The sequence below is a fragment of the Myxocyprinus asiaticus genome, chromosome 3 (assembly GCF_019703515.2).
Source record: "Myxocyprinus asiaticus isolate MX2 ecotype Aquarium Trade chromosome 3, UBuf_Myxa_2, whole genome shotgun sequence".
Classification (NCBI taxonomy): Eukaryota; Metazoa; Chordata; class Actinopteri; order Cypriniformes; family Catostomidae; genus Myxocyprinus; species Myxocyprinus asiaticus.
Window position 1 is genome coordinate 2815984 of NC_059346.1, and position 21727 is coordinate 2837710.

At 38.3% G+C, this 21727-nt stretch overlaps 1 protein-coding gene and 2 long non-coding RNA genes across 3 annotated transcripts in view; 2 read left to right on the forward strand and 1 right to left on the reverse strand.

Moving 5' to 3' along the window:
* Positions 1 to 21727, reverse strand: part of LOC127423090 (peripheral-type benzodiazepine receptor-associated protein 1-like) — a 174633-nt gene that overhangs the window by 42817 nt on the left and 110089 nt on the right. Inside the window, exons 7-13 of the mRNA XM_051667130.1 lie at positions 16893 to 17054; positions 12176 to 12259; positions 11986 to 12075; positions 7400 to 7522; positions 7203 to 7307; positions 6751 to 6801; positions 3513 to 3545 (exon numbers count right to left, since the gene is read on the reverse strand). Coding sequence (XP_051523090.1) covers positions 3513 to 3545; positions 6751 to 6801; positions 7203 to 7307; positions 7400 to 7522; positions 11986 to 12075; positions 12176 to 12259; positions 16893 to 17054 — 648 coding nt within the window. The remainder of the gene's footprint in view (positions 1 to 3512; positions 3546 to 6750; positions 6802 to 7202; positions 7308 to 7399; positions 7523 to 11985; positions 12076 to 12175; positions 12260 to 16892; positions 17055 to 21727) is intronic.
* LOC127423843 (uncharacterized) overlaps positions 1 to 21727 on the forward strand; it is a 149627-nt gene that overhangs the window by 37454 nt on the left and 90446 nt on the right. The gene's annotated exons all lie outside the window — the stretch shown is intronic.
* Positions 1 to 21727, forward strand: part of LOC127423833 (uncharacterized) — a 34272-nt gene that overhangs the window by 9971 nt on the left and 2574 nt on the right. The gene's annotated exons all lie outside the window — the stretch shown is intronic.

Below are 21727 nucleotides of genomic sequence, written 5' to 3' on the forward strand. Positions count from 1 at the left end.
TTTATTATTGTGTTTAATAGAATTTTGTAGTGGAAATGACATGGATGGAAATGATAACTTTTTCGACTTGCTAGGGCTAATTTAACAGCTAACGTTCTATGGCTACACCGACACTAATCATTTTAAGTTTAACCCTTTAAGCTCGGATGGGCCCGCGAGGAAAAACAAATAATTGTCAAAATACTAATAGCTACAGTCTTGACCAACACAAAATAGGTGTCGTTTTATAGCTTAGACGCTCTATGTTACTATGCATGTAGGCATTATGACCAAAACTGAACAAGTGCTTTGAAATTTGCAGATAAATCAAAAGTGTTCTCTTTTGATAATTTATTTTAAAAAAATTGCACTCTACATATTATTGTAATCAGTTAAAACATCAAACTGATCAAATAGTCATGTGTCATATGTTGTTGGAACGCTCTCAAAGAGTAGAATACAACCAGCCTATTTGTTTAACTCACAGACACAAATATAGCTAGTAATAGCTAAGTATATGTGTTTGACAATTATGTTGGTGTTGCTTATATGCCGTGTTTTCATTTGTAACTTCACGAAAAATAAACTGTACATAAAATATCACATACCATTACTTAGAGGAGGTGATTATCTTTCAAACGAGTCCACACACAAGATAATCAGATGTATAGATCATTAGATAATCCACATGAAGCACAATGTTACATATGGCCACCAGGAGATGGCGCCAAATACATGACACAGACTCAATGATGACTCAAATGACACAGAATGAAACTCATTCTGTGAAATCTCATTACTAAAATCATGTCTGCATGCTATGCATACCTTTAGTCATTGTTGTGTTTGCATGTGTAATTAGTTCTTATGTACAATTATTATGTTTTATTTGTTTGGAGAGGCTTTTGGACACATGGAGACATTTTTGTACACTATGATAAATTATTTCTGTAATGCTATAACTTTTGATTGCTTTGTCATATCAACACAAACATTTTCTCAGGTACAGTTGACATGATTGGGAACAAAACAAGTTTTTCAGAGCCACCTTATTTATGCCCAGAGATACATAATGTCAAATAAGAAAAAACATTTATGGCTTAAAATTTTTTTTTTTTGTGATTTTTCAGAAGTTTCTTTGGCTGAGATTCTCAGAATGTATCATAATCTATATCATTTTTTTTTTTTTTTAAGTTTTCTTTACAATGATACCAAACACTTGACTCTTGCTGAGTTATAAGCCTTTAATTTTGGGTATACCACTGAAACAGGAAATCTTTAAAAACACCTTCAGAGCTTAAAGGGTTTAAAACGCTGGGGTGAATTCACTATACAGTTGCGCCACTTTTGCAGGTGTTACTTCAGCACAAAAACCTGCAGTTAATTGGGCGCTAATCCAGCGTAGACAGCGCGTCCAAATAACCGCCGTTTTTACCAGCCACAATTCATTCTTAGTGAATTTTCCCCAATGCTTTCAGATTCCCAACATCATCGCTTTCTGAAATTTGCGGTTATGGAGAGCACTTTTAAAAGCCTCAGTTTTCAGTGGAGGAAAACGCTGTTTCTGTGAGGATGAGAGACATAAACGTAGCAAAATTAATGCATTTTAAAACAAAAACATATTAATGGGGACGTGGCCTAAAAGTGTGTTTTCATAAACAATCTTTACACTTTTTGCATAATTTGTGATATTTCCCTTGATTTTTCTTTGTTTTGTTCAAACATCACTTCTCTCATATTTCATCTCAAGCATGCTCTTTACTAACACTTTTGTCCACTAGGTTAACAAGTACACTAACTTTCGAAGAACTTTATTAGGGGCAAAACTGTTTGGTATGGTTGAAATTACGTAATTTTTGACAAACTGATAGAAATCATTTTCACAATAAATGCTGAATGGTTTATGTTTATTTCACTCTTTGTTTTAAACATGTAATAATTTGTATTTTGATGTAATCTGGCTCTGGGACAAGGCTAAAACAGTAAAATCTATAAATTCCTTTACAGTTACTGAAACCTACAATCTATAAAAATTGTTACGATCTGTAAAACATTTCCTGATAACAGTGAACACTGAGTTTGTTGTAACATGATATATGCACTGTATTTACAGTTGCTTTGGGGAAAAAAGTATCTTGTAAGAAACATAAATACATTTAAACAGTGCTTGTATGTAGGCAGAAGGTAAGGAGGGCAGGAAAAGGTTAAAGCCATTTTGCTGAGTCTCTAAATACATGCATGTAGTAAAAGCATTAAAAACTCTGCACGGCTAATTTGTGAGAGTACGGCGAGCTAGTTTCAATTCCGGCTCTGTGGTTCTGTTTCCTGGCATACTGAGTGTACACAGTTCAAAAACACAACACACACACACACACACACACACACACACACACACACACACACACACACACACACACACACACTAACTAGTTGACTGTCACTTATTCTGTCTCTGCTCTCAACACTAAAAATAAAGGCAGTTTCCTGTAAAACTCTCACCTCAAATGTCTGTATGTGACAAACTAAGTGTTGCATTTACCTTTAAGACATTACACTTACAATACACTAGAAAAAGACTTTGCTAAGGAGATGTTATAGAACTGTTTGTGGACATTCAGACTTCTCAGAACTTATTTGAGTGCTAAAAACAGTTTTTAAAAAACCAATAGTTCCAGTTCTGGATGCTGACTGGTCAATACAGTGTTCCAGTCACGCAACAATACATGATAAACCTTAGTTTACATGACAGAAAACGGAGGTATGGCACTTCAAATAACGTTTTAATGAAAAGTTGTGTCCTTAATATTTTTATTATGTAATAACTGATTTTAAGATGGCAATAAGGCACTTGAGGCTGTGTGTTGTGCCTATAAACGCCCTTTAGCTGTCAATACGCCTCCTGTACATTTTTCTTAAATTAACAACAGCTCTCTCAGAACTAGATCACACAAACAAACTAACAAGCAGTTTGTGGGCTGACAGACAGGGGACTGGTTCTGGTTTTGGAGTTGTTATGATACCTGCATGCAGTCCAGTGTATTCTGGTTAGCCGTCAAAAAAACAAAGAGAAGAAAAAAAGAACAAGAACAAGGGAGAAGAAAAAAATCATGCATTTCAACAGTATTCAGAGCAGATATTAGTTAAACATATGATTATATCAGTGCAATCCAGGACCTGTTAAAAGGCATCACTGTTGAATGCATCCAAATCCTCCAGACTTAAAATGTTCAAAACAGTTATTTAAGAATAGAATAAAGGTATATGTTATTATTTTTTCTCATGCATTTATTTTGAATTTATTGTACATTATTACTATTGTTCTTATTAGCTTTTTAGGTTATTTGTATTGATGCATTAACAAAATTGCAATACTGTATGTAAAACAATCATGCCAATAAAGTCCTTTGAAATGAAAAACTGAACTCCAGAGCCCTCTGGAGGACGAACAAACAATCATCAGTGATGCAGTTTAAAGAAAGAGAGAAACAGGAAGCAGAACACATCAAACAGGAAGTGCACACGCTGTACTCTACCAGCTCTCTGTGCAATACAAGCTGCACCAGATCCTGAGAAAGACACGATTCATTTAAAGAACACACAAAAACACAATATTCAGTACAATAAAAACTCCACACATACTGTCATCAATACTTCTTTATAGATATCCAGATTACCAAAGTTTTTACCGTAACCATTTTCAAGATGTTTACAAGCATATTCAACATTAGATCTGAAGTTACAGTACATAATAAAGTTCATAATATCATATGTTTATATAAATATATGCTGTCAATCTGTTAAAATGTTTATTCGCATTAATTACATGATGTACCAATTAATCGAATCAAGTGCATATCAATATTTACTGAGAAAGCCCCCCAAATAAACATAATTTTAATCATTCTAAATATAGTAAATAATAAATATTATAATTCAGATGAATCGTATACATTATATTCTATACATATATAGTATATAGTATATATTGTGGCAACAGACAAGCATTTAAACAATACAAAAAGTGTCTTTAAAGTCAAAATATTGTATTGTTAAACTTAACACAATTATTGGCCTACTTCCATCTGCACTATTTTTAAGTGTTGGTTTATGTACTCATGCATCAGAGGGATGCTTTTGGAGTGTCTCACTTTGGTTGCGTGTTATTATTTGACTTAATTTCAAATAAAAAAGGAATGTCTGAAATGTCCCACGATCCACAACGTGAGGTTTTAATGAACTCTAATCTGTATCTTCTACCCAAGTAATTATTATTAACAGTAATGCATTAACAGTAAATTAAACAATTCACAAATTCATAGTCTGAATGTACTAAAAAATTACACTGAACTGAAAACATATTAAGAGGAAAATACGAATACTTGAATTTCTTACGTGTGAAAAAACGTCTGCGCCAAATATATAAAAAGTTGATATATACATGTAGTTTCGGTGCATAGGCTCAAACAATTTAATCCAAGGAAAGAGAAGGCTTGCACACGAATGCCCATAGGAAAAATTTTATTAAGAGGCCAAAAAGCACAAAAGTGCAGAAACAGAACGTTTTTTTTGTTGTTGTTTCGTTTCTGCACTTTTGCACTTTTTGGCCTCTTAATAAAATCCCTGAAAGATTTATTTGTGTGCGAGCCTTCTCTTTCCTAAGTGTATTTATTTAAATTATATTTAAACAGTAGGCTACATGCACACACTTCGGTGGCTGTTTCATGTTTTCACGTTTCCTTCTCCATTAAAGAATTTTTCTCTGATGCAATGTTGATGTTTTCAAGTTTGCATTAGAACAGTTGATCAGTCAAAAATCGAAATTCGTATAAATAAAGCTTTGATTGAAGAAAAATATGCATCTTGTATTTTTTTATTGTTGTTATTGTTAATGATTAATTGATTTTAATGCATTAACATTAACCATCGTTGATTAAGAAAATGTTGTGGGCCTGGGTAGCTCAGCGAGTAAAGGTGCTGACTACTACACCTGGAGTCGCGAGTTTGAATCCAGGGCGTGCTGAGTGACTCCAGCCAGGTCTATTAAGTAACCAAATTGGCCCAGTTGCTAGGGAGGGTAGAGTCACATGGGGTAACCTCCTCTTGGTCGCTATAATGTGGTTCTCGCTCTCGGTGGGGCGTGTGGTGAGTTGTGTGTGGATGCCGCGGAGAATAGCGTGAAGCCTCCACACGCGCTATATCTCCACGGTAACGCGCTCAACAAGCCACATGATAAGATGTGCGGATTGACGTCTCAGACACGGAGGCAACTGAGATTCGTTCTCCGCCACCCGGATTGAGGCGAGTCACTACGCCACCACGAGGACTTAGAGCGCATTGGGATTTGGGCATTCCAAATTCCAAAGAAAAATAAATAAATAAATAAATACATTTCGTACAATTTGCAACCCTAGTAGGAACATTCCTTATTTCAGAATTTACATCCAGGTCAGGGGCTTGATTAATTGAGTACATTTTTAAACGCATTATTTTTCATTTAATTAATCGCACGAAATTAAAATGTTAAATCGATAGCCGTAATATCCTATTGTGTGTGCGTGTGTGTATATATTATATATATATATATATATATATATATATATATATATATATATATATATATATATTAGAGCTTTCAGAATTAATGCTTTAATGCATGCAATTAATTAAAGTGTAACGTGTTCATTTTTCTTAATCGCGATTGACGCATTTACCTTTAATACAGCATAAAACTGCATAAATCCTTTTTGGGAGGGTCGGATCCTCACACACAACAGCGCTTCCCTATCAGTGATCGGAGCTCTTAACACTATTTGATGTACAAAACAAACCCAGATGGGATTTGTGATAGAAATCAAGTATTTTTCAGCCTGTATAAGGCACATTTTAATTACCACAGAAACACGTCATGTCTTAACCATTGTCATTTCACGTGGAATACAAAGTGACGCTTGACGCTGCCGTTAACGCTCTAACGTGAATCAAGAACGCGACTTCACGATTACTGTAGGAAAGCGGATATCCACAGTCTACCAGCAGATTAATATTGTGGAGGATGAGAGTTTAATACCCATTGCAATGAATAGGCAAACTATGTGAGCACTAGTTTTTTCAAACTCCTACTTAGACTTTGGGAAACGTTTAATGTTACTTGAATTTTAGTGCATTTCTATCTTAATACTGCGGAAGGCTTTCTTTGGAAAATGTAAATAAAGCATTGTTACATATTGTTTTGTTTTCTTTCCTAAGATGGAAATAAATGCATTTTGACAGGAAAAGAAGTATATATAGTGTCAAATTTAATCATTTTCAAAATCAGCGATTAACTACAAAAAATTATTTTATTAATTACGATTAAAATATTTAAAGGACTGACAGCACTAATTTATACAGTGTATATAATATATATATATACAGTACATATAAATATATCCCACAAAACTGTAAACATTTATATACTCGAAACTGTAAACAATGTTGAAACAAATTGAAAACAGAAAATGATTATTTTGCATTGTAAAGCAGTCGGTAGATTTTGTGACTGATACTTCTGTTAATCGTCCAAAAAGACAACGGTTATCGACTGACGCTGAAAATTTCCAAATGATGATTAATTGAGCCAGTATAATGGCCAATCACTTACCCACACACACAAACAAACAAACAAACAACAGAATCCATATTGTCCACTAGTTACAATCCTACAGTAATTTCTACAGGGTCAATTTAACTAACTATTATAACAAAAGGAAACCATTGAGATTTAAGACTCACCTCCAGCATTTGTACGACACCTTCATGTTCTCTCTTAGCAAATAACTGAGCCTGAGGAACCAGAAAATACTAATTAAATCAGAGTTTATAACACATCTTATCACATATTCTGAAAAGACTTTGCTTATGTGTCTTAAAATACTTTTTAATTAAGCAATCAATAGCTAAATACTTAGCATAGCATAATGAAATCCAATTTTTAGACTAATGAGATTTCACTCACACAACAAAAACCAAGCAACCAACACTATGTCTTGCATTGCAGTTGTACTCGGTTGGGACAAAAACTCTGAGTAACGTGGAAGTGATGTGATTTATTGCTTGTCTGGTTAGCTTGCAAAACCAGTGTCCAATGTCAACAAATCATGAAGGTTTGGAGTGGAAACACAAAATGTGTTCCTCCACAAAACCTCTTTAAATGTGGAGCTCTACGATAGCAGTGAGTAACTGACCCGCTGCAGTCGTTTGATCTCATCTTGTTTGAATTTGAGGATTGCCAGTGCCTGTTCATGCTCCAGTTCCAGCTGCTGCCTTCGCTCGGCCACCTCTCGCATGTGCTGCCATCACAAGCAAACACAGACTCAAATAAATGTACACACCAGAAGTGTTGAGAAGCGATTTGAACATCCTACTGACATGAGTGTGTTACCTTCAGGACCTGCTCTAGGTTCTCCAGCTTTGCTCGCAGTAGCTGGTTCTCCTCCAGAACTGAACTATGCTGAGCGCTCAAATCTGAGAGCTGTTCCTTTAGCTCGTCATTTTCAATCTGAGACTACACATAAAATACAGAAAACATGTACATCAAAGTATTTACACCTGGGTCCACCCAACAAATGTACTATTTTAAGAGTTCCACGGTTATGTGGTTGCTAAGTTGCTCTGGATGGTTGCTTTCTGGTTACAAAAGGGCCCAACCCCAAGTCTCTATTGAGGAATTAGCTGCAGGATCAGTGGATCAGGACAAACTGAGGATTTGACATAAATTATAACACATCACAGATCACCGTCATAGTTATCGCGTCTGCTCTATTAAGACCCAATTGCCTCGCAGCTGCTGTTGCTAACTTGAAACTTTACATGAAGGAATCACACAAACTCTGATCGCAAATGGCAGTTTTTAATTTCCAAAGCGCAACAGCTGTGACAGATATAAGGCCAAATATGATTTTATACCACAATGCCAGATCAAGCGGGACAAACTGGACCTCGTCTCTACCACCGCAGCTCATACTGGACCGTTTGTGAAAGAATATGTGAACAAAAATAGTGCACTACTTGTCAAATGTGACTTTGAATTTATTTTGAATGCTGTGAGTAACTTCATATTTAATCTTGAATATGTCAAATATATTATAAAAAGATGCATAGTGCACATCTGATAGTAGTTTTTATATGTTACATTTCTCAGGCTGTGTAAATCATGTGAGAATGCAGAAACGTGTGTATGCATTAACCTGTTACATGTCAGACAAAATCATACAGGTCCTTGAATCAAGTTAAAACTGATTTTGTCGACAGTAGAACCAACATATACACAGATGAGCCAAAACATTATGACCAATCACAGGTGAAGCGAATAACGTTGATCAACTCCTAACAAGGCCACATGTCAAGGTCTGGGGAGATTAGATGGTAAGGGAACAATTAGTTCTTGTAGTCAGCGTGTTAAATGCAAGAGGAATGGGCAGGAGTAAAGACCTAAGTGACTTGTTATGGCCAAATTGTTATGGCCAGACGACTGGGTCAGAGAATCTCTGAAACAGCAATGCTTGTGGGGTGCTCCCGGTCAGCAGTGGTGTGTACCTATCAACAGTGTTCTAGGGAGGGACAAACCACAAACCACAAACCGGCGACATGGTATTGGGCACCCAAAGCTCATCGATGCACGAGGGCAACGAAGGCTATCCCATCTGGTCCGAACCGACAGAAGGTCTACTGTGGTCACAGAAACTTTTAATGATGGTTACGGGAGGAATGTGTCACAAAACACACTTGCTGCGTACGGAGCTGCGCAGCCTCCGGTCAGAGTGCCCAAGATGACCCCTGTCCACCATCGAAAGCGCCTACAATGGGCACGCGAGCATCGGAACTGGACCTTGGAGCAGTGGAAGAAGGTCGCCTGGTCGGTTTTCTTTTACATCACGTGGAAGGCCGTGTACGTATGCACCATTTACCTGGGGAAGTGATGGCACCAGGATGCACTGTGGGAAGACAACAAGCCGGTGGAGGGAGTGTGATGCTCTTGTTCTGCTGGGAAAACCTGTGTCCGGCTATTCATGTGGACGTCAATTTGACACGTGCCACCTACCTAAACATCGTTGCAGACCAGGTACACCCCTTCATGGCAACAGTATTCCCTGATGTAAGTGGCCTCTTTCAGTAGGATAATGCGCCCTGCCACACTGCACACATTGTTCGGGAATGGTTTGAGGAACATGATGAAGAGTTCAAGGTGTTGCCCTGTCCTCCAAATTCCCCAGATCTCAATCCAATTGAGCATCTATCGGATGTGCTGGACCAACAAGTCCGATCCACGGCGGCTCCACCTCGCAACTTACAGAACTTGAAGGATCTGCTGCTAATGTCTTGGTGCCAGATACCACAGGACACCTTCAGGGGTCTTGTAGAGTCCATGCCTCAGCGGGTCGGTGCTATTTTGGTGGCACGTGGAGGACCAACTGCATATTAGGCAAGTGGTCATAATGCTTTGGCTCATCGGTGTATTACTTCACTATAAACCAAAGATATCCCTTTATAATAACTTATTATTGACATAAACTAACATTATTAGATTATATGATGCTACTCAAAAAATAACAAAAAAAAAAACTGAAGGCGTGGCTGCTTGTGGTGGTGTAATTTCACGGTAATTTCATCCATTTGAAAAATGTTCATGCCAAGCAAGGACGGATTAACCACCGGGCCGATTGTTTGACCGAACAACAGCAGAGCGAGTGCGTGCTCAGGGAATCTGCAGCACATTTATTTGAAGGACTACAGAGAACAGCGTCTGATTTACAAAACACTTCTAAACACAAAGATAAGGTGCAGTTTACCATGGCTGTCTACAAAGCTGATGGTTTAAATTAATATAAGCGACAGAATTCGTGCAACAGTATAGAGGACTTTAAAATGTTTAAGCCCTGAATGCATTTAAAGTTTAATGATAAAGCGAAAGATGCCTTAATACCCTAAATATGTGCACGGTAAACTTTTGTAATAATTGGTTAACCGCGAGAGTTCACGAAACGGTTATCGAGTCGGGACTCGGGAATAAAGAGCGTTTATTGACATGGATGCGTCAAACACAATCTCAGATTAGCAGGGAATAAAGTGCACAGTGAGCTATGAGCCTAAATAGCACAATACATAGATCTTCAAATGATAAAATCACATTGAAGTCGAACAAAAATAATCTCTGTCACTGCAACATAGTAGGCCTATTCATGCGTAATTCTGCCGGGCAGTTTCACTTTCCATGAGGCAGCGAACGCTACGGTTTATAGGACTTCTTCGGGATGCTTTGTTTTTTAAATGATTGAGCATTTAACTTGTGTAATTACTGTCTACACACCAGAGCAAAAGGGGAAAAAAAACATTGGCTCAACGTTTAACAAGTGCTAAAACTTTGCTAGGTGAAAAACAATCTGGAATCATGTGTAACAGACACATTAAGTCCTCTTTGTGACCTGAACTTCATCAGAATGTCGATGACACCAGCGCTGATGCAGCACAACGCAGGTGTTTTGAGATGCGTTTATAAATATTAAAGTTCTTTTAACTTAATGCAGTGTATAAATAAATGCGATGGTCCTGAGTTGTGGCGTGGCGCAATGATTAAAGATGTCCGTCCAGTGTGTTTACATAGAAAAACTATTTAAAAACAGCGCAGATGCAGGTGTGAACAGCCCGTAACTCATCCTATAGCATACTTGAAAAACTGACCCGAACCTGGCCCAAAACCTGTAGGTTTGTTGGGTACCGTCGGATCTCTATACACGTGCAGAATAACCGAATAGTTATTTTGGTATTTGAATACCATGCACATCCCTATTAGTAACGCATGATTTTGGATCGGTTCATAATTATAAAGTACATATAATTAGCCGTGTAAGACATTGCTCCAACTTTTCTTCCGTCAAATTTTTTTTTGTGATTTTCTCCCCAATTTGCAATGCCCAATTCCCGATGCGCTCTAAGTCCTCATGGTGGTGGAGTGACTCGCCTCAATCTGGGTGGTGGAGGACGAATCTCAGTTGCCTCCATGTCTGAGACTGTCAGTCCACGCATCTTATCACGTGGCTTGTTGAGCAAGTTACCGCGGAGACATAGCGCATGTGGAGGCTTCACGCTATTCTCCGCGGCATCCACACACAACTCACCACGCGCCCCAACGAGAGCAAGAACCACATTATAGCGACCACGAGGAGGTTACCCTATGTGACTCTACCCTCCCTAGCAACCGGGCCAATATGGTTGCTTAGGAGACCTGGCTGGAGTCACTCAGTACGCCCTGGGATTCGAACTCGCGACTCCAGGAGTGGTAGTCAACGTCTTGCTGAGCTACCCAGGCCCCCTTTCTTCTGTCAATTTGATAAATCCAACCAAATCTGTCAAGCGTCCTGTAGCACATAAAGGCGAACGTATTCATGTCAAGGGGAGCCTCCATGGTGTACCGGCCCATGGGCCTCTCAGTGCTTAATCCGTCCTTGATGCCAAGGACTCCCAAATATAATCATCCCATTGCAAGTGACTCCCTTCCTTAAATAACAGCTATAGCTTATTTTCATGTATAAAGACCAATTTAAGTATTTTGCAATAGTTATATTATAAAGACAATCCAAATATTTCATGATTTTAGTGTTCTTTAAAAAACAGTTTTCAGTAATGTGTTACTTAATTAATCTCTTAAAGGAAAACTCCTGGCTGGAAAAATGAATTTTTCTGGTAATCAATATAATGCCACAAATGCTGTAGATTGAGCTTAACTTGTATTGAAGCTGGAATATTTCTTTAACGCTAACTCTGACAGTCCTGAAATACATTTTGTAATAATGTCCCCCCCCCCCCAAATTTCTTGGAGACCCCCTAATGCACCCTTTTGGCTCTCCAGGGACCCCAAAACCTTTGTATTAATAATAATCTTAATTTATAAGGCCACTAGCATTTAAAACATAAGCTCTAAGTATATAAATAAGTGTAAGGCATTTCATTAACTTTATAAGTTGCAGTCACCTGTTGAAGCAGCTGAGCTCTCCTCCTGAGGAGTTCTGCCTCCTCCGCTAAACGCTCATTTCTGCTGCGCTCCTCCACTAGCTGACTCTCCTGTTAACACACACACACACACAGACACACACACACTATATTCAGTCTGACTTGCAGTAATCACTCACTGCAAGTGTAAGAATATTGGAAATACACTCACCAAATCGAGACATCGTTTCTGTCTCTTTCTCACTTCATGCTCAAGAGATTCACATTCTTTCCTCTTCTTACCCAGCTCACTTTCCTGTGGAGACATCACACAACTCATTCAGAAACATGGAAGTGCAACACAAGAGAACTTCACTAAAATGCCACTAATGGAAGATCCAAAATCAGCAGCATCACTTAGCTTGGCTGAAATTCCCTATAAATATTTGACAAGGCTGTTAACAGAGGTAGTTATGTCAGTATGTTTGGTATTTTTTGGGGTGGGGGCACTCGTTTGCATATTTCTAAATGCTTGATGCCAGAGATGACTATTTTGATGCATGTGTAAGAGGTCGGCCAATAGTGGATTTTTCCGATAACCGATATATAGGTTTTAAAACAGATTTATATATATATATATATATATATATATATATATATATATATATATATACACACTATATTGCCAAAAGTATTCGCTCATCCATCCAAATAATTGAATTCAGGTGTTCCAATCACTTCCATGGCCACAGGTGTATAAAATGAAGCACCTAGGCATGCAGACTGCTTCTACAAACATTTGTGAAAGAATGGGCCGCTCTCAGGAGCTCAGTGAATTCCAGCGTGGTACTGTGATTGGATGCTACCTGTGCAACAAGTCCAGTCATGAAATTTCCTCGCTACTAAATATTCCACAGTCAACTGTCAGTGGTATTTTAACAAAATGGAAGCGATTGGGAATGACAGCAACTCAGCCACGAAGTGGTAGGCCACGTAAAATGACAGAGCGGGGTCAGCGGATGCTGAGGCGCATAGTGCGCAGAGGTCGCCAACTTTTTGCAGAGTCAATTGCTACAGACCTCCAAAGTTCATGTGGCCTTCAGATTAGCTCAAGAACAGTGCGTAGAGAGCTTCATGGAATGGGTTTCCATGGCCGAGCAGCTGCATCCAAGCCATACATCACCAAGTGCAATGCAAAGTGTCGGATGCAGTGGTGTAAAGCACGCCGCCACTGGACTCTAGAGCAGTGGAGACGCGTTCTCTGGAGTGACGAATCACGCTTCTCCATCTGGCAATCTGATGGACGAGTCTGGGTTTGGCGGTTGCCAGGAGAACAGTACTTGTCTGACTGCATTGTGCCAACTGTGAAGTTTGGTGGAGGGGGATTATGGTGTGGGGTTGTTTTTCAGGAGCTGGCCTTGGCCCCTTAGTTCCAGTGAAAGGAACTCTGAATGCTTCAGCATACCAAGAGATTTTGGACAATTCCCTGCTCCCAACTTTGTGGGAACAGTTTGGGGATGACCCCTTCCTGTTCCAACATGACTGTGCACCAGTGCACAAAGCAAGGTCCATAAAGACATGGATGAGTGAGTTTGGTGTGGAAGAACTTGACTGGCCTGCACAGAGTCCTGACCTCAACCCGATAGAGCACCTTTGGGATGAATTAGAGCGAAGACTGCGAGCCAGGCCTTCTTGTCCAACATCAGTGTCTGACCTCACAAATACGCTTCTGGAAGAATGGTCAAAAATTCCCATAAACACACTCCTAAACCTTGTGGAAAGCCTTCCCAGAAGTGTTGAAGCTGTTATAGCTGCAAAGGGTGAGCCGACGTCATATTAAACCCTATGGATTAAGAATGGGATGTCACTTAAGTTCATATGCGTCTAAAGGCAGGTGAGCGAATACTTTTGGCAATATAGTGTATATATATATATCTATATATATATGCAAGTGTCCAAAATGAACCAAATCTCAATAATCATCAGGAACAATTAAGATCTGGTGCATAACACAGGACTTTTAACTATAAACAAGCCCGGAACACACTTACTTATTTCAGGACTTTTATTTTGACATTATGAAGAATGGGCTCAGTTAGAATGGTCTATATTTCAGTATTTACCAAATTAAGCTTTTATAGCCTATATACACCAGACTGAGGATTTTATACAATATATCACCAGGTGAGGCTTTTTAATTATTATTATTCACAAGAAACTTGGAGACACGATGTATGTGCTATATACTATACACGTTTCTATTTACTCGCATTTTCTTTGCATGCTCTCAATTCAATTTAGAACACTTGATTTATCCAATAAAATAACAAAATATGCATTTAAGTGATGATAAAAATCTGGATGAATATTGTCAATGATGAAAGATTTATATCCAACCAATCCCCATGAGGTGTCTGTATTTTTTTTTATTTCACTTCTAGAGGCTGCTGTTATACTACAGTAAATAAATGTAAAAAAACAAAACTATCTGCATAGATTTTTGCAGATAACCGATAGTTCCAAAAAGCAACTATCGGCACCGATTAATCGGTAAAGCCGTCTACATCTAGTATTTATATATCTGTCATTGACAAATAAGTTTGTCTGAGATGATAAAATGAAAAATCTTTTAAAAATCAAAATTAAAAATAAACACGTCAAGTTCGTAGAAATTTAATCTTTAGCTCTATTTGGATGGGAATAGTTTTCCCTGAGGAGGTTTGAGACATTAGTGTTTCACAGACGTACTTTGTGATTATAATCCCGTCAGAATCTGACAAGTCTGTGTTTTTCTCACACAACCTTTGGGTGGCGGAGGACGAATCCCAGTTGCTTCCAGGTCTGAGACCGCCAACCTGCACCTCTTATCACGTGGCTTGTTGAGCACGTTGCCACAGAGACATAGCGCGTGTGGAGGCTTCACGCCATCCACCGCGGCAACCATGCTCAACTCACCACGCGCCCCACCGAGAACGAACCACATTATAGTGACCACGAGGAGGTTACCCCATGAGACTCTACCCTCCCTAGCAACCGGGCCAATTTGGTTGCTTAGGAGACCTGGCTGGAGTCACTCAGCACGCCCTGGGATTCGAACTAGCGAGCTAGCGAACTCCAGGGGTGGTAGCCAGTGTCTTTTACCACAGAGCTACCCAGGCCCCCTCACCTCATGTATTTTGACCTAAATGAACTACCATTAAGATCGTACTTATGCGCGCCAATCTTCTGCCTGCTGCGTGCCTATCAATTTAGACATTTACATTTATTCATTTGGCAGACGCTTTTATCCAAAGTGACTTACAAAAGAGGACAACATAAGTGAATCATCTTAAGGAGACAGTGGTATAACAGTGCCATATTACAAAGTTTCACTAGCATCAGAATAGTATTCAAAACAGATTAAAGTGCAATTATTTTTTTGTGACTGGTACTCATGGAAAAGATGTGTTTTTAGTCGTTTTTTGAAGACAGAAAGTGAGTCAGCTTCACGGATGGAGTTGGGAAGGTCGTTCCACCAATGTGGTATGATGAAGCTGAAAGTCCGGGAAAGTGTTTTGGTGACTCTTTGTGTTGGTACAACAAGGCGACGTTTCTTAGCCGACCGCAGACTTCTAGTGGGCGCGTAGCTCTGCAGAATTTATTTTAGGTATGCTGGAGCAGACCCAGTGACTGTTCTGTATGCCAGCATCAGAGCCTTGAACTTGATACGTGCATCAACCGGCAGCCAGTGGAGAGAGACAAGGAGTGGTGTAACATGCGCTCTCTTTGGTTCATTAAAGACCAGACGTGCTGCTGCATTCTGGATCATTTGCAGGGGTCCAATTGCACATGCAGGGAGACCTGCAATGAGAGCGTTACAGTAGTCCAGTCTAGTTATGACAAGTGACTGAACAAGCAGTTGTGTGGCATGTTCAGAGAGGCAGGGTCTTATCTTCCTGATATTGTAGTGTAAATTTAGATGTAGATTTTTTTCCATTCCATCCATTTTCTGTGGTTTGTCCATCCATTTGTTTGTTGTTCTTTTGTTTTTGGTTTCGTTCTTTTATTCTTTTTGTTCTGTTATCTATTGCCCTGTTGTTAAATGCACTCTAAAGGGGCGTTCACACATATAGTGACTAGAAGACACTTATTTTCAATGATAATTGCCGGTTTCCAGCAACATGAGCGACAATGACCTTTGCCGATGCGCCACAGTTGAGCAGAGTGGCGACAAATGAAAGAGCTCATCCTTTTTTCTTTTTTTAAAGAAAAGAGAGCATTTTATTAGACCAAAATATACATTTTAAATATGTATATTTAAATATATCTCTTAAATAAATACTGTTAGGAGTAAATGGATGGCACGAAAGGTCAAATACATGAACTAAAAGCAGCAAAGCTCAATTCAACTTATTTTATATTGCACTTTTCTATGGAGGATCAAGAGTAATATTTTAATAAATTACAATTAAATCAATCAATTAAAAAAAAAAAAAAAAATATATATATATATATATATATATATATATATATATATATATATATATATATATATATATATATATTTTTTTATTTTTTTTTTTTATATTTATTTTATCACCTAAATTGTGTTTAAATTTCTGTAATGCCCGCATCTAGAAAACAGACACTCCCACCTGAGATCACTCGTCCCATCTGAATCAGTACATTAAATCTCGGATGTCCGGTGATACTTATTGTAACTCAAACGTCGTTTAGAAAACTAAGACATTTTTTACTTTAAGCCCCAGAAAAAAAAAATATCAAAATGACTTTAAACTCAGAAATTGAAAACATTTTCATCATAGTTGAGGTGTATGCAAGTAAATGTTTCGAGTGAATTGCACTGAATTACTTAATAATAGAATAATAGTTAATAATAGGAAAATGAGCATCATGTCATTGACCCCGTATACAGATATTGCTGTGCATGTGATTAAGATGTGTCTTACCAGCAAATGAAGACGTTTTTCTGCGGTCTGCTCTACCTTTTGGGCGTGGCTTGTGCCCTGATCGGGCTTCACTTGTGTTTCTGACTCCACCCCCTCTCCAGGAGTCTCCTCCCCCTTAAAAGGGTCCTCATCTACTACTGTGGGCGGGGCTTCAAATGCAACCTGCATTGGGAAAATTTCATTACAAAAAATGCTAAATGTAATCCTCAAGAATGCAGTTCCCACTTTAGGCAGAATTTCATGCTGAACGTCTTGCAAAGTCACATTGTTTATTATTATTTTTTTCCTTTTAATTTTGGGGAGAATAATAACCTGGACATTTCATACAGAAATCCACCCTACTACTGTTTATAAATATTATTTAGCTAGTTCTGGGGACAAGACGACATTGGTGTCATCTCGCCTTTTCTCAGAAGTAAGAGTCAAATGCATTAGCGTCTAATTTTAGTGACTATGCCTACTTAAACTCTAAGTGAAACTATTCCACTGTGGCCAAAGCCATGAACTGATAAAAGGATCAAACCTCCATTGCAACAGCCAAGAGGAAAAGTCATCAGTTAGCTGTGTCAGCGTGCTGCCGTAACTTTACACTGATTAGCATCACACACTCTCACTTATTGGCCAACACCCACAGGTTAGCAAAGTCAAACGACGTTGTGCAAATGTGGTTCAATACCATTATTTTTATTAGCATCATGCTAAAGTGGTCAACAGAGGGCATCATCGTGCAATGGAGCCATTAGTATGTAAGAGGTTTGCCTCCCTTTCTTATAAAAAACAAAACATAAAAACAACTGTAAATACATTAGGAATAAACATTATATTGTTTCATCGTATTATGCTCAGAATGGCACAGTAAAGACAGTGCAACACAAAAGTTTAAGGAATATACAAGATCAATATGTCCCTCAACTGTAGCATGGAACAAAGCCTCTAAACATCTACATGTACCAATAAAGGTCAGCAACACTGACAGTCTACATTTATCTAAATGTTCTTGTGCCAAACTGCATGGGTTCATGATCCTGAGCAAATAATGTTTGGCTGTCATTTGAACATACTAACAATTGCAGTGGAGTGATTTGACATTTAAATAAACTGATTTGACATGTAAATGAAGTACGAGTACAAGCGTAGTGGTGGCAACTAGCCAGTTGACGAAGTTACACTCTAATATCCCTGACATACTCGTGTGATGACAGATTTGTGCCGCCTCTTTATATCAACCTTCCAACATCCCTCTAACTGCAATATTTAACTGTCGTCAACTGTTTTTACATGCTGTATAGATTTAACAAAACACACATCTTAAATCCTGAATGTCTAAGAAAGACTCTCATGACCCTGTATTTCACAGCGTTTGAAAATGTTGTGGCATTTAGTCCATTTATGTTTGCTTTGAGGTCATCTTACTTTTGAGTCTTTAACAGACAAATGGTGCATGGACAGACCATTTGAGAACTAACTACCTGCGTTAGGTGCAGCGCTATGTGCTACATCCAGCGCTACGTATTATGCAAAGCAGTACCTCCAAAGGCAATTTTTCCACCAGGGCAACACGCAACTGGGTATGGGTGGGAGTGCTCGTGCAAACACTGAGTGTATTTATGAGAGGTCTATGCAAATGAACTACTTTGCTAATTTTTGTGAGAAATAAGCCATTGCGGTTTAGATGTCTGAGAACCACGTCTATTCTCGGTGCAAAGTCTAAACTCTGTTTGTGCATTTGCTATAGAGATATGCCCGACATTCAACAAAGACGCAGTTATTGCACAAAAGAACGTAAGACACAAATGGTCCATGTTTCTATGCTAATGCATTTTATACAGACCTTTTACACTACCAAATTGTTATGGATAGGTGTTCTTCATTTATAATGATGTTGCTTGACAAATAATGGACTATATAATGTAATTAAATTGCACATGACCAAACCCATTCATGCGTGCACTATTTTGCCAGCTAACGCAGCGCATGCTTTCATGAAAATACATAAACTTCATGGCCATGTCTACTGACTTTTTGCATATGACATATCGCATAGTACTTCGATCTTAAAATAGGACCCTTAGACTTTATACAATTGGTATGCTGGTTAAAGGTGCTGTAAGCTTTTTTTCATGGAAAGGTGCGACAAATTTGCAAATATGCAAAAAATTGTCCTACTCCCTGAAAGATATTAATGTTGTGTATAAGTGTCTCTGTGACAGCTCTAGACTCTGTAAACAGCAAACAAAAATATGTCTGCGGGCTCTGACGCTTTCTGCCTGTCAATCATTTTGTGTGTTCTCATGTATTGTAGTTGAGGCTAATTATTGAGGCTTAATGCCATTTTTATGCCATGTTGTTCATAACAGTTGCCAGTTGAGGACGCTGTTTTGCTGCTGTTGTTTTTAACAAACGTTTCTGCACCATGTCGGTCTCAATAAAGCTAATTTAGTATCTTTGGAGTGCGGGGTTTTGGAAAGAGGGGGCGTGGCTAATCCAACGGCTCAGTTTTGTGGAAGTAGAGCGGCTAAAATTGCTTACAGCACCTTTAAACCTCGAGTATACCTCAAACTATCATGATGCAGATGGTATTAGTTGGTACTTTGATATATGGTACTGATGATTCCCATGTACCATGATATACTCCAAGGCGCATACTGTACAATGGCATTACCAAAAAACACGCCATTGTCATGATGCATGTAACCCGATAGTATAGCCTGTAGATTGAAAAAAATATTTTTCTTTGAGTATTTTTACCTAAACGTTATTAAAACAAGATACAGTTACTTGAGAAGCAAAATTACATAAGATATTTTGTCTTGTTTTCAGAGAAATAACATCAATGCTTATAACAAGAATATAACTTAGAATTTGATTTATAGGGACAACAAGTTTCCAGTGTCCAACAGTGTCCCAGTACGAAAGTACTGCAATATGCAAAAGACACAGCATAAACATGGCACAATATTAAAGCAATTATCTCAATCTCTATAAGATTACATTAAAAGCTATAGCACATCCAGATTTTGTGTCAGATGTAATAATGAATAGTAGCAGCTAATAGTCATAACACATTGATTTCTGCGCTAAATTTGATCTTTTATACTAAAGTTATGGCTCAACTAACCCCTGAATAACAGCCAGTATGCTCTGAACTGTCTTACATTTAGTACTGACATAAAAGTGGCCTGCAGGGCACTTATTCAACACTTATTCAACACTCTGAACTATTGCACTATGAAAACCTGGAACACAGTAAAACAAAAGGACAAGAGGTAAACAGGTTTGCATCTAAAAGCCTTATTTTATCAAGCTCCATGGCTGTTAAAGTGGTTCGATCCCATACGCCAGCCTCCGTTGGCTGTAAGCACATTGCTGTAATCCCCACGGACTTCTGAATCGGGTAACTGGATCACTTCTTTAAAAAGCACCTTAATGGATTGGCCTGTCTGCTAGTTTTCCTTTATAGTACATGCACAGGCATTGAATGCACTGAAACCTCTTACCTTTGCTATTGCAATCTGTCGGTCTGCGGCAGAACAGCATGTTCACACTCATCACATCTGGCCGAGCCAAATACTTAAACCCAAATTTGGACAGGCGACATCCAAACTAGGCCTTAAAGTCAACAATGTTCTCTTGCAGATCTTGCACATTGCATGCAGTGCATGCATTCTTTGCAAAAATGCAGGATTTTCGCAGTCACAGCTATACGATCAAAAGCTTTACGATCTGTCCCTCAAATCCACTTAGTTTGGAAAAGCTGCAAGGGGCTTTTAATCGTACATAAACAAGCGCTTGCTGAAGGCAGGACCGGAGAAGACAGGTGAGTGTTATAATCTGTCCTGCACGGATGGCAAACGCAGCGTTCAATCGCACACAACGCATACGTGACACATCATACCATTCGTGCAAACGCTGCAGGACGTGCTCAAATGACTGTTTCTCTCCTGATGTACATGATGAACACGCATCCTTGTATGTATCATGATAACACATGAATTCGACCTACCCCTCTCCTGTGAGCTGACAGTCAGGTGTCCCTGTATGGACGCGGTGGACCCAAAGCAGGAATGGCAGCGGGAATCTCTGGTTTGCTTTGGGCTAAAGTCGTTCCAACCATCCAAAACCCTCTCAACGCTACCACGGTAACAGCCAGCGGATTATGGGACCGTACCATTCTACTGTCAAAGGGGATTAGAGAGCATACAACATGGCTCCTTTCTGTGTGTGTGTGTGTGTCACAAATGACCAGATTACCCGCATGGGTATTCTCATCCGGGCTTTAGAGGGGCACTGGTCAGATCTGAGATTGAAACCTCAAATTGTCCAAAAATGTGTGCATTTTTATTTCATCAGTCAAAAATTCCACAGCCTAATTCTAGGCCATTTTGATCTAATTTAATAAAATAAAAAAATAATAAATTAATAATTATTAAAGAAGCTTATCATTACCTCTTAGTAAATTGGTAATTTTTTTTATTTTCTGTGCAAGAGGATTTGAGCTCTAATTCTGACCAATTATCACTTTAATAAAATAAACACACGAGTTTTAGAATGGTGCTAAAAATAAATATATAAATAAATAAACATTATAATTATTTAAAAAAATTACATTTTTTCAACTAAAACTAGTAACTATATTTTATTTGGAAAAACTACAAAATTACTATATTTAAAAAGCAATTTTGTCAATAAAATGATCACAATAAATACAAATTTGCTGTTTAAGAATGGCGCTACAAAAATAAAAATTATTATTAGCATTATTACCATTATAATTACTGATAATTCTATTAACAATTATTTTTCAACTAAATATATTTATAATATTTACAAGTAAA